Source organism: Panulirus ornatus, chromosome 54 (assembly GCF_036320965.1).
Source record: "Panulirus ornatus isolate Po-2019 chromosome 54, ASM3632096v1, whole genome shotgun sequence".
Lineage (NCBI taxonomy): Eukaryota > Metazoa > Arthropoda > Malacostraca > Decapoda > Palinuridae > Panulirus > Panulirus ornatus.
Genome location: NC_092277.1, coordinates 3501340 through 3515508, shown reverse-complemented (window position 1 = coordinate 3515508; position 14169 = coordinate 3501340). Strand labels below are relative to the sequence as shown.

General features: G+C 40.2%; 2 protein-coding genes across 2 annotated transcripts; one reads left to right on the top strand and one right to left on the bottom strand.

Annotated features, from left to right (window-relative positions):
- Positions 1–4542: 4542 nt before the first annotated feature.
- On the bottom strand, positions 4543–5277 carry LOC139765334 (casein kinase I gamma-like). Its single transcript, XM_071692712.1, has one exon. The coding sequence runs from the start codon at positions 5275–5277 to the stop codon at positions 4543–4545; it is 735 nt and encodes a 244-aa protein (XP_071548813.1).
- A 2450-nt stretch (positions 5278–7727) lies between these two features.
- On the top strand, positions 7728–8462 carry LOC139765332 (casein kinase I gamma-like). Its single transcript, XM_071692711.1, has one exon. The coding sequence runs from the start codon at positions 7728–7730 to the stop codon at positions 8460–8462; it is 735 nt and encodes a 244-aa protein (XP_071548812.1).
- Positions 8463–14169: the final 5707 nt, after the last annotated feature.

The following is a 14169-nucleotide window of genomic DNA, read 5'->3' as shown; positions in this document are numbered from 1 at the left end:
ACGCCTGCTGAGATGGTCGCTCTTCCTGCAACCATACAACCTCCAGATCAAACACATCAACGCCTGCTGAGATGGTCGCTCTTCCTGCAACTATACAACCTCCAGATTAAACACATCAACGCCTGCTGAGATGGTCGCTCTTCCTGCAACCATACAACCTCCAGATTAAACACATCAACGCCTGCTGAGATGGTCGCTCTTCCTGCAACCATACAACCGCCAGATTAAACACATCAAAGGATCTGAAAACAGGATAGTGGACGCTTTATCACGAGTTTAGGTCTCAGTCACCACATCTCTGTATATATATATATATTTAACTTTCCCTTCAGGAAAGTTCTCTTTCGGGGGAGGTATCACGTACTCTCCTAAGATCTTGTTTAAGTTAAAACTCTTACATTATTTTGTCCTCCATACTACACACCACTGCCTCTCTGCCACGTTGGAACCAGATCGTCCTGCGTTAGGATTCATTAGTTCAAGTCCTTGTTGCTTCGTCTCACTGAGACAAGCCCAGCGGGCTTCATACCAACCCTTTATATATCGGTGCCGATGCCTTCCACGGCAGTCTCATGCCAGACGTCATCCTGAGGTGTAGTGGCTCTTCCCCGAGGTGTGGTGGTGTGGTAGGGGAGCAGAACGATTTTGTTATATAAGTTAAGCTGCCTTTGTGGTTAAATGCACTTGTGGTTGTGTTAACATAGTTTTATGTTGTGTGCTGGGAAATTGCTCTTCATTTGATTTGTGGTAATTATCTCGGAAAGCAAAAATGGGTATGTTTGAAGGAATAGTGGTTCCAACAATGTTGTATGGTTGCGAGGCGTGGGCTATGGATAGAGTTGTGCGCAGGAGGATGGATGTGCTGGAAATGAAATGTTTGAGGACAATGTGTGGTGTGAGGTGGTTTGATCGAGTGAGTAACGTAAGGGTAAGAGAGATGTGTGGAAATAAGAAGAGCGTGGTTGAGAGAGCAGAAGAGGGTGTTTTGAAATGGTTTGGTCACATGGAGAGAATGAGTGAGGAAAGATTGACCAAGATGATATATGTGTCGGCGGTGGAGGGAACGAGAAGTGGGAGACCAAACTGGAAGTGGAAAGATGGAGTGAAAAAGATTTTGAGTGATCGGGGCCTGAACATGCAGGAGAATGAAAGGCGTGCAAGGAATAGAGTGAATTGGATCGATGTGGTATACTGGGGTCGACGTGCTGTCAATGGATTGAATCAGGGCATGTGAAGCGTTGGGGTAAACCATGGAAAGTTGTGTGGGGCCTGGATGTGGAAAGGGAGCTGTGGTTTCGGGCATTATTTCCTGACAGCTAGAGACTGAGTGTGAACGAAAGGGGCCTTTGTTGTCTTTCCCTAGCGCTACCTCACACACATGAGGGGGGAGGGGGTTGTTATTCCATGTGTGGCGAGGTGGCGATGGGAATAGATAAAGGCAGACAGTATGAATTATGTACATGTGTATATATGTATATGTCTGTGTGTGTAGATATATGTGTACATTGAGATGTATAGGTATGTATATTTGCGTGTGTGGGCGTGTATGTATATACATGTGTATGGGGGTGGGTTGGGCCATTTCTTTCGTCTGTTTACTTGCGCTACCTCGAAACGTGCCAGACAGCAAAAAAAAAAAAAAAAAAAAAAAAAAAATATAATATATTATATATATATATATATATATATATATATATATATATATATATATATTATATATATATATATATATATATATTATCCCTGGGGATAGGGGAGAAAGAAATACTTCCCACGTATTCCCTGCGTGTCGTAGAAGGCGACTAAAAGGGAAGGGAGCGGGAGGCTGGAAATCCTCCCCTCTCGTTTTTTTTTTTTTTTTTTTTTTTTTTCCCAAAAGAAGGAACAGAGAAGGGGGCCAGGTGAGGATATTCCCTCAAAGGCCCAGTCCTCTGTTCTTAGCGCTACCTCGCTAATGCGGGAAATGGCGAATAGTATGAAAAAAAAAAAAAATATATATATATATATATATATATATATATATATATATATATATATATATATATATATATATATATATATATATATATATATATAGTGGTGATGTGAGAGGGAGATGGAGTGAGTATTTTGAAGGTTTGTTGAATGTGTTTGATGATAGAGTGGCAGATATAGGGTGTTTTGGTCGAGGTGGTGTGCAAAGTAAGAGGATTAGGGAAAATGATTTGGTAAACAGAGAAGAGGTAGTGAAAGCTTTGCGGAAGATGAAAGCCGGCAAGGCAGCAGGTTTGGATGGTATTGCAGTGGAATTTATCAAAAAAGGGGGTGACTGTATTGTTGACTGGTTGGTAAGGTTATTTAATGTATGTATGACTCATGGTGAGGTGCCTGAGGATTGGCGGAATGCGTGCATAGTGCCATTGTACAAAGGCAAAGGGGATAAGAGTGAGTGCTCAAATTACAGAGGTATAAGTTTGTTGAGTATTCCTGGTAAATTATATGGGAGGGTATTGATTGAGAGGGTGAAGGCATGTACAGAGCATCAGATTGGGGAAGAGCAGTGTGGTTTCAGAAGTGGTAGAGGATGTGTGGATCAGGTGTTTGCTTTGAAGAATGTATGTGAGAAATACTTAGAAAAGCAAATGGATTTGTATGTAGCATTTATGGATCTGGAGAAGGCATATGATAGAGTTGATAGAGATGCTCTGTGGAAGGTATTAAGAATATATGGTGTGGGAGGAAAGTTGTTAGAAGCAGTGAAAAGTTTTTATCGAGGATGTAAGGCATGTGTACGTGTAGGAAGAGAGGAAAGTGATTGGTTCTCAGTGAATGTAGGTTTGCGGCAGGGGTGTGTGATGTCTCCATGGTTGTTTAATTTGTTTATGGATGGGGTTGTTAGGGAGGTAAATGCAAGAGTTTTGGAAAGAGGGGCAAGTATGAAGTCTGTTGGGGATGAGAGAGCTTGGGAAGTGAGTCAGTTGTTGTTCGCTGATGATACAGCGCTGGTGGCTGATTCATGTGAGAAACTGCAGAAGCTGGTGACTGAGTTTGGTAAAGTGTGTGGAAGAAGAAAGTTAAGAGTAAATGTGAATAAGAGCAAGGTTATTAGGTACAGTAGGGTTGAGGGTCAAGTCAATTGGGAGGTGAGTTTGAATGGAGAAAAACTGGATGAAGTGAAGTGTTTTAGATATCTGGTAGTGGATCTGGCAGCGGATGGAACCATGGAAGCGGAAGTGGATCATAGGGTGGGGGAGGGGGCGAAAATTCTGGGGGCCTTGAAGAATGTGTGGAAGTCGAGAACATTATCTCGGAAAGCAAAAATGGGTATGTTTGAAGGAATAGTGGTTCCAACAATGTTGTATGGTTGCGAGGCGTGGGCTATGGATAGAGTTGTGCGCAGGAGGATGGATGTGCTGGAAATGAGATGTTTGAGGACAATGTGTGGTGTGAGTTGGTTTGATCGAGTGAGTAACGTAAGGGTAAGAGAGATGTGTGGAAATAAAAAGAGCGTGGTTGAGAGAGCAGAAGAGGGTGTTTTGAAGTGGTTTGGGCACATGGAGAGAATGAGTGAGGAAAGATTGACCAAGAGGATATATGTGTCGGAGGTGGAGGGAACGAGGAGAAGAGGGAGACCAAATTGGAGGTGGAAAGATGGAGTGAAAAAGATTTTGTGTGATCGGGGCCTGAACATGCAGGAGGGTGAAAGGAGGGCAAGGAATAGAGTGAATTGGAGCGATGTGGTATACCGGGTTTGACGTGTTGTCAGTGGATTGAATCAAGGCATGTGAAGCGTCTGGGGTAAACCATGGAAAGCTGTGTAGGTATGTATATTTGCGTGTGTGGACGTATGTATATACATGTGTATGGGGGGGGGTTGTCCATTTCTTTCGTCTGTTTCCTTGCGCTACCTCGCAAACGCGGGAGACAGCGACAAAGTATAATAAACAAATAAAATATATATATATATATATATATATATATATATATATATATATATATATATATATATATAGAGAGAGAGAGAGAGAGAGAGAGAGAGAGAGAGGCGCTATGAAATACTTATATACACAGACCTTAGAGACTCGAGGTTTATGTGAAGTGTGTGTGTGTGTGTGTGTGTGTGTGTGTGTGTGTGTGTGTGTGTGTATGTGTGTGTGTGTTTGTGTGTGTATGTGGAGGGGGGAGGATGAGTTTGGTTGGTCTGACCTCAACACAAATTGATAAGATAAATTAAAAATAAAAACGGTCCTTTCTAAAAGCAGTAGCAGAAAAGAATAGCACATTAAACCCCCCCCCCCCCCCGGAGGGAAATCCGGCAGAACCAATACGTGGCAGGATTAATATGACCGAAGGTAATTCATGTAGGAAAGTATACGTGGTCACACGAATGAGTGGGCCTCCATGGTTGACCTGCTGGAGGAGGGTTTTGAGGGCCTTCTCTGGTCTGTCCGTCCAGTGTGGAAGGATCTATAAGTAACTGTGGTAAGTTCATGACGAGGGAGTCCACGTCTTGCTGCACATGTATATGGTGACTTGATCATACGAGCTGGAGGTGTGCGGGCCTCACAGAAACGCTTCCCTGAGACCAGCCACCAGCTCATCCATATTGTCCACCAGCCCCTCTGAGGCAGCCACACTCACTTTACGTGCAGACAATGGAGCCTCCTCTTGCATGGAGGGGAAAATATGCTCGAGAAACATATCGGCCAAGTCCTTCAAATCATCCTTTACAGTGTAGGGGCAGGCATTAACGCCACCATTCGTCAGAGCCAGGTACCTGTCTTCACTAGGCAGGTGGGCAATGGTAGATGCAGTATATGATGCCATTCCAAAATCTATAATATTGATCTTTGGAGGGAGTGAAAGGTGGTGTGGTAGGGTTACTAGAATATTACCGGGGTACAGGTCATAATGTATGATGCCCAGGGCGTGAACCTCTTGTAAACGTAAGCAGATTTGTAGCCCGATCAGACCCAAGTATCTGTCGGATAAATGATGATCCTTCAAGAGTTTCTGCAGCGTGTGGTGGCCCTCGAAGGATAGTACAAGACACAAAGGATCGTAAGAGACTCCAAGAAGTCTTGGGGCTCCTCCAGCGCCGTTCAATTTCTGCATAAAATATGCTTCCATTTCCAAGTCGTGTCGAGTCAAAAGTCCATCATGGCCCAATTTAATGACGGCCTCATTGTTGTGCCACCTCACAAGATGGGCTGTTCCAACAGATCCACAACCCAAGACTTGGCCGTGTGAGATGATCTTATCAACCTCCAGTCCAGAGACAACTTGCATCTCCCACATTCTGATAGAGGTAACATACACCAAATATTTGGACATTTATATACATGAAAATTAGCCATTTTGCTCAGATTACATTTATTTATGTAAAATTTAACAAATATATAAGCTTTTTAAATCATCTTATATATGTTTATGTATATATATATATATATATATATATATATATATATATATATATATATATATATATATATATATATATTCCTATGAGACCACGGGGAAAATGAAACACAAAAAGTTCCCAAGTGAACTTTCGTGTAATAATCACATCATCAGGGGGGACACAAGAGGGAAATATAACAGTCAGTTGATATACATCGAAGAGACGAACTAGGACGCCATTTGGTAAACATGTGATTGTCCAAAACATACAGAGAGCGTTCATAAACTTATCATTTTACAAATCTTATCAACAATAAAGTTAACTAATTTGTATAGACCATCACTAATATTAAGATTATAATTCTTTGTGTCTTTAATAATAGAAGATTTAATGATATTTCTCTTGGTAATAGAGTTAGAGTTAACATCTGAGATGGCGTTACTCCATTCAATATAATGATCATAGTTTTTAACATGATTAAACAAGGCATTTGATTCTTGCTCCGTTCTTATACTATATTTATGTTGCTTAAGTCTAACAGAAAGATCCTAACCTTACCAGTCTGACCAACATAGAATTTATCACAGTTCCCACAAGGAACTTTATAGATGCAACCAAGAGAATTTTCTGGTGAATTCCTGATTAAGATATTCTTTATAGTATTATGTTGATAAAGGCAACATTTACATTAAAGGATTTAATAAGCATGGGAAGCAAAGTGAAATTATTATTAAAAGGGAGAACTAAAAGATTCTTGGTGTCAATGGGAGGTTTGGGCTCAACTCTATAAAATGATTTCTTAGCTAACTTAAGGGATTTATCAATGAAAGATCTAGGGTACTTTAACTTAGATCCAATAGAATATATCTTCTCAAACTCATCATGAATAAACTCTGGACTGCAAATACGTAATGCCCTTAGGAACATAGATTGAAATGATGATAATTTAACTCTATGTTGAGATGAGTAATAATGGACATTTGAGCATACATTGGTGGGTTTTCTGTATATGCTAAACTTAAACTTGTTTCCTTGTCTATGGATCATGCAATTTTAAAATGGTAACATACCATTATTTTCATTTTCTACAGTAAATTTGATGGAAGGTACTAAATTGTTAAGTAAGGGGAGAAATATTTGTAAATTTTCATTTGTTGGCCAAACACAAAGAACATCATCCACATACCTAAACCAAATTGCATTAGAAGGTAAAATATCCTTTAGTAATTTTGTTTCAAAAATTCCTATACAAAGATTACTTAGTACAGGTGAAAGAGGGTTACCTATTGCCATACCAAATTTTTGAGCATAATAATCTCCATCAAATTGAAATACACAGTTTTTTATACACAATTTTATCAGTTCAATGAAATTAGACTTTGAAACAGGTAAATGAATATCATCCAAGACATCAAATAGATATTCTAAAAGGTCATCAACTGGAACTTTAATGAAAAGTGAGGAAACATCAAAGCTAACTAGTTTGAAATCAAAATTAACATTGATATTGTTTAGCTTGTTGACTAAATCTACATTGTTCATGATATTAGAATTTGATGCCTTACCCACTAAAGGGCTTAATAAAGAAACTAACCATTTTGATAATTTATATGTGATGGAGCCTACTGAACTCACTATAGGTCTTGCTGGAAAATTCTGTTTATGTGTTTTGATAAGTCCATACATATATGGCATGAAGGGGACAAAATGACAAATTTTTGATAAGAGAAATGTTACCTTTCAACAACTTCATTTCTTTATTGAAATGAGAATTAACTACTTCTACGGGATTTTTACTGTTTAGAATATGTTGTGTTATCATTTAGAAGATCATTCATTTTAGATAAATCGTTACTTTTGTCTAAAATCACAACAGTGTTATCCATATCTGCTTTAATAATTTGTATATCCTTGTCTTTTTTTTAAGGTGTTAATAGCTCTTATGAATCTTTAAGGGCAATTAGCTTCCACTGGTTTTGGCAAACTAGCATACACTAAACTCTTACAGATATTAATATCATCATTACTTAAATTACTGTATTTTTCTAAATTACAAAAAGACTTTGTGACATCAACACAGCTAGATTCTCTGTTAGAAGTAACATTTCTTGATCACGCGCAAAATTGTAATTCTTTGTAATATATATATATATATATATATATATATATATATATATATACATATATATATACATATATATATATATATATACATAAACATATATAAGATGATTTAAAAAGCTTATATATTTGTTAAATTTTACATAAATAAATGTAATCTGAGCAAAATGGCTAATTTTCATGTATATAAATGTCCAAATATTTGGTGTATGTTACCTCTATCAGAATGTGGGAGATGCAAGTTGTCTCTGGACTGGAGGTTGATAAGATCATCTCACACGGCCAAGTCTTGGGTTGTGGATCTGTTGGAACAGCCCATCTTGTGAGGTGGCACAACAATGAGGCCGTCATTAAATTGGGCCATGATGGACTTTTGACTCGACACGACTTGGAAATGGAAGCATATTTTATGCAGAAATTGAACGGCGCTGGAGGAGCCCCAAGACTTCTTGGAGTCTCTTACGATCCTTTGTGTCTTGTACTATCCTTCGAGGGCCACCACACGCTGCAGAAACTCTTGAAGGATCATCATTTATCCGACAGATACTTGGGTCTGATCGGGCTACAAATCTGCTTACGTTTACAAGAGGTTCACGCCCTGGGCATCATACATTATGACCTGTACCCCGGTAATATTCTAGTAACCCTACCACACCACCTTTCACTCCCTCCAAAGATCAATATTATAGATTTTGGAATGGCATCATATACTGCATCTACCATTGCCCACCTGCCTAGTGAAGACAGGTACCTGGCTCTGACGAATGGTGGCGTTAATGCCTGCCCCTACACTGTAAAGGATGATTTGAAGGACTTGGCCGATATGTTTCTCGAGCATATTTTCCCCTCCATGCAAGAGGAGGCTCCATTGTCTGCACGTAAAGTGAGTGTGGCTGCCTCAGAGGGGCTGGTGGACAATATGGATGAGCTGGTGGCTGGTCTCAGGGAAGCGTTTCTGTGAGGCCCGCACACCTCCACCTCGTATGATCAAGTCACCATATACATGTGCAGCAAGACGTGGACTCCCTCGTCATGAACTTACCACAGTTACTTATAGATCCTCCCACACTGGACGGACAGACCAGAGAAGGCCCTCAAAACCCTCCTCCAGCAGGTCAACCATGGAGGCCCACTCATTCGTGTGACCACGTATACTTTCCTACATGAATTACCTTCGGTCATATTAATCCTGCCACGTATTGGTTCTGCCGGATTTCCCTCCTGGGGGGGGGGGAGGGGAGGGTTTAATGTGCTATTCTTTTCTGCTACTGCTTTTAGAAAGGACCGTTTTTATTTTTAATTTATCTTATCAATTTGTGTTGAGGTCAGACCAACCAAACTCCCCCTCCCCCCTCCACATACACACACACACACACACACACACACACACACACACACACACACACAACACACACACACACACACACACACACACACACTTCACATAAACCTCGAGTCTCTAAGATCTGTGGATATAAGTATTTCAAAGCACCTCTCTCTCTCTCTCTCTCTCTCTCTCTCTCTCTCTCTCTCTCTCTCTCTCTCTCTCTCTCTCTCTCTCTCTCTCTCTCTCTCTCTATATATATATATATATATATATATATATATATATATATATATATATATATATATATATATATATACATATATATATTTTCCGCTGTCTGGCGCGTTTGGGAGGCAGCGCAAGGAAACAGACGAAAGAAATGGCCCAACCCACCCCCATACACATGTATATACATACACGTCCACACACGCAAATATACATACCTATACATCTCAATGTACACACATATATATATACACACACAGACATATACATATATACACATGTACATAATTCATACTGTCTGCCTTTATCTGTTCCCATCGCAACCTCGCCACACATGGAATAACAACCCCATCCCCCCTCATGTGTGCGAGGTAGCGCTAGGAAAAGACACCAAAGGCCCCATTCGTTCACACTCAGTCTCTAGCTGTCAGGAAATAATGCCCGAAACCACAGCTCCCTTTCCACATCCAGGCCCCACAGAGCTTTCCATGGTTTACCCCAGACGCTTCACATGCCCTGATTCAATCCATTGACAGCACGTCCACCCCGGTATACCACATCGATCCAATTCACTCTATTCCTTGCCCTCCTTTCACCCTCCTGCATGTTCAGGCCCCGATCACTCAAAATCTTTTTCACCATCTTTCTACCTCCAATTTGGTCTCCCACTTCTCGTTCCCTCCACCTCCAACACATATATCCTCTTGGTCAACCTTTCCTCACTCATTCTCTCCATGTGACCAAACCATTTCAAAACACCCTCTTCTGCTCTCTCAACCACGCTCTTTTTATTTCCACACATCTCTCTTACCCTTACATTACTTACTCGATCAAACCACCTCACACCACATATTGTCCTCACACATCTCATTTCCAGCACATCCACCCTCCTGCGCACAACTCTATCCATAGCCCACGTCTCGCAAACATACAACATTGTTGGAACCACTATTCCTCCAAACATACCCATACTCTACCACTTCTGAAACCACACTGCTCTTCCCAATCTGATACTCTGCACATGTATTCACCCTCTCAATCAATACCCTCCCATATAGTTAACCAGGAATACTCAACAAACTTATACCTCTGTAATTTGAGCACTCACTCTTATCCCCTTTGCCTTTGTACAATGGCACTATGCAAGCATTCCGCCAATCCTCAGGCACCTCACCATGAGTCATACATACATTAAATAACCTTACCAACCAGTCAACAATACAGTCACCCCGTTTTTTAATAAATTCCACTGCAATACCATCCAAACCTGCTGCCTTGCCGGCTTTCATCTTCCGCAAAGTTTTTTTTCTACCTGTTCTCTGTTTACCAAATCATTTTCCCTAACCCTCTCACTTTGCACACCACCTCGACCAAAACACCCTATATCTGCCACCACTCTATCATCGAACACATTCAACAAACCTTCAAAATAATCATTCAATCACCTTCTCACATCACCACTACTTATCATTACATCCCCATCAGCCCCCTTCACTGAAGTTCCTATTTGCTCCCTTGTCTTACGTACTTTATTTACCTCCTTCCAGAACATCTTTTTATTCTCCCTAAAATTTAATGATACTCTCTCACCCCAACTCTCATTTGCCCTCTTTTTCACCTCTTGCACCTTTCTCTTGACCTCCTGCCTCTTTCTCTTTTACATCTCCCAATCATTTGCATTTTTTCCCTGCAAAAATAGTCCAAATGCCTCTCTCTTCTCTTTCACTAATAATCTTACTTCTTCATCCCACCACTCACTACCCTTTCTAATCAACCCACCTCCCACGCTTCTCATGCCACAAGCATCTTTTGCGCAAGCCATCACTGCTTCCCTAAATACATCCCATTCCTCCTCCACTCCCCTTACCTCATTTGTTCTCACCTTTTTTCCATTCTGTATTCAGTCTCTTCTGGTACTTCCTCACACAAGTCTCCTTCCCAAGCGCATTTACTCTCACCACCCTCTTCACCCCAACATTCTATCTTACTTTCTGAAAACCCATACAAATCTTCACCTTCGCCTCCACAAGATAATGATCAGACATCCCTCCAGTTGCACCTCTCAGCACATTCAGATCCAAAAGTCTCTCTTTCGCGCGCCTGTCAATTAACACGTAATCCAATAACGCTCTCTGGCCATCTCTCCTACTTACATACTTATACTTATGTATATCTCGCTTTTTAAACAAGGTATTCCCAATTACCAGTCCTTTTTCAGCATATAAATCTACAAGCTCTTCACCATTTCCATTTACAACACTGAACACCCCATGTATACCAATTATTCCCTCAACTGCCACATTACTCACCTTTGCATTCAAATCACCCATCACTATAACCCGGTCTTGTGCATCAAAACCACAAACACACTCATTCAGCTGCTCCTAAAACACTTGCCTCTCATGATATTTCTTGTCATGCCCAGGTGCATATGCACCAATAATCACCCATCTCTCTCCATCAACTTTCAGTTTTACGCACATTAATCGAGAACTTACTTTCTTACATTCTATCACATACTTCTACAACTCCTGTTTCAGGAGTATATATATATATATATATATATATATATATATATATATATATATATATATATATATATATATATATATATATATATATATATATTTTTTTTTATATATTGCCATTTCCCGCAATAGCGAGGTAGCGTTAAGAACAGAGGACTGGGCCTTTGAGGGAATATCCTCACCTGGCCCCCCTCTGTTCCTTCTTTTGGAAAATTAAAAAAAAAAAAACGAGAGGGGAGGAATTCCAGCCCCCCGCTCCCTCCCCTTTTAGTCGCCTTCTACGACACGCAGGGAATACGTGGGAAGTATTCTTAAACCCCTATCCCCAGGGATATATATATTCATATATATATATATATATATATATATATATATATATATATATATATATATATATATATATATATATATATATATATATATATATATATATATTATCCCTGGGGATAGTTGAGAAAGAATACTTCTCACGTATTCCCTGCGTGTCGTAGAAGGCGACTAAAAGGGAAGGGAGCGGGGGCTCGAAATCCTCCCCTCTCTTTAATTTTCCAAAAGAGGAACAGAGAAAAGGGCGAAGTGAGGATATTCCCTTAAAAGCTCAGTCCTCTCTTCTTGACGCTACGTCGCTAACGTGGGGAAATGGCAAGTAGTATGAATATATATATATATATATATATATATATATATATATATATATATATTTATATATATATTGCTTTGTCGCTGTCTCCCGCGTTTGCGAGGTAGCGCAAGGAAACAGACGAAAGAAATGGCCCAACCCACCCCCATACACATTTATATACATACGTCCACACACGCAAATATACATACCTACACAGCTTTCCATGGTTTACCCCAGACGCTTCACATGCCCTGATTCAATCCACTGACAGCACGTCAACCCCGGTATACCACATCGATCCAATTCACTCTATTCCTTCCCCTCCTTTCACCCTCCTGTATGTTCAGGCCCCGATCGCAAAAGATCTTTTTCACTCCATCTTTCCACCTCAAATTTGTTCTCCCAATTCTCCTCGTTCCCTCCACATTTGACACATATATCCTCTTGGTCAATCTTTCCTCACTCATTCTCTCCATGTGCCCAAACCATTTCAAAACACCCTCTTCTGCTCTCTCAACCACGCTCTTTTTATTTCCACACATCTCTCTTACCCTTACGTTACTTACTCGATCAAACCACCTCACACCACACATTGTCCTCAAACATCTCATTTCCAGCACATCCATCCTCCTGCGCACAACTCTATCCATAGCCCACGCCTCGCAACCATACAACATTGTTGGAACCACTATTCCTTCAAACATACCCATTTTTGCTTTCCGAGATAATGTTCTCGACTTCCACACATTCTTCAAGGATCCCATGATTTTCGCCACCTCCCCCACCCTATGATCCACTTCCGCTTCCATGGTTCCATCCGCTGCCAGATCCACTCCCAGATATCTAAAACACTTCACTTCCTCCAGTTTTTCTTCATGCAAACTTACCTCCCAATTGACTTGACCCTCAACCCTACTGTACCTAATTACCTTGCTCTTATTCACATTTACTCTTAACTTTCTTCTTTCACACACTTTACCAAACTCAGTCACCAGCTTCTCCAGTTTCTCACATGAATCAGCCACCAGCGCTGTATCATCAGCGAACAACAACTGACTCACTTCCCTAGCTCTCTCATCCACAACAGACTTCATACTTGCCCCTCTTTACAAAACTCTTGCATTCACTTCCCTAACAACCCCATCCATAAACAAATTAAACAACCATGGAGACATCACACACTCCTGCCGCAAACCTACATTCACTGAGAACCAATCACTTTCCTCTCTTCCTACACATACACATGCCTTACATCCTCCATAAAAACTTTTCACTGCTTCTAACAACTTGACTCCCTCACCATATATTCTTAATACCTTCCACAGAGCATCTCTATCAACTCTATCATATGCCTTCTCCAGATCCATAAATGCTACATACAAATCCATTTGCTTTTCTAAGTATTTCTAACATACATTCTTCAAAGCAAACACCTGATCCACACATCCTCTACCACTTCTGAAACCACACTGCTCTTCCCCAATCTGATGCTCTGTACATGCCTTCACCCTCTCAATCAATACCCTCCCATATAATTTACCAGGAACACTCAACAAACTTATACTTCTGTAATTTGAGCACTCACTCTTATCCTCTTTGCCTTTGTACAATGGCACTATATATATATATAATATATATATATATATATATATATATATATATATAATATATATATATATATAATATATATATATATATATAATATATATATATATATATATATATATATATATATATATATATATATATATATATATATATATATATATATACCTGGGGATAGGAGAGAAAGAATACTTCCCACGCATCCCTCACGTGTCGTAGAAGGCGACTACAGGGGACAGGAGCGGGGGGATAGAACCCTCCCCTCCTTGTATTTTAACTTTCTAAAAGGGGAAACAGAAGAAAGAGTCACGCGGGAGTGCTCATCCTCCTCGAAGGCTCAGATTGGGGTGTATAGATTTTT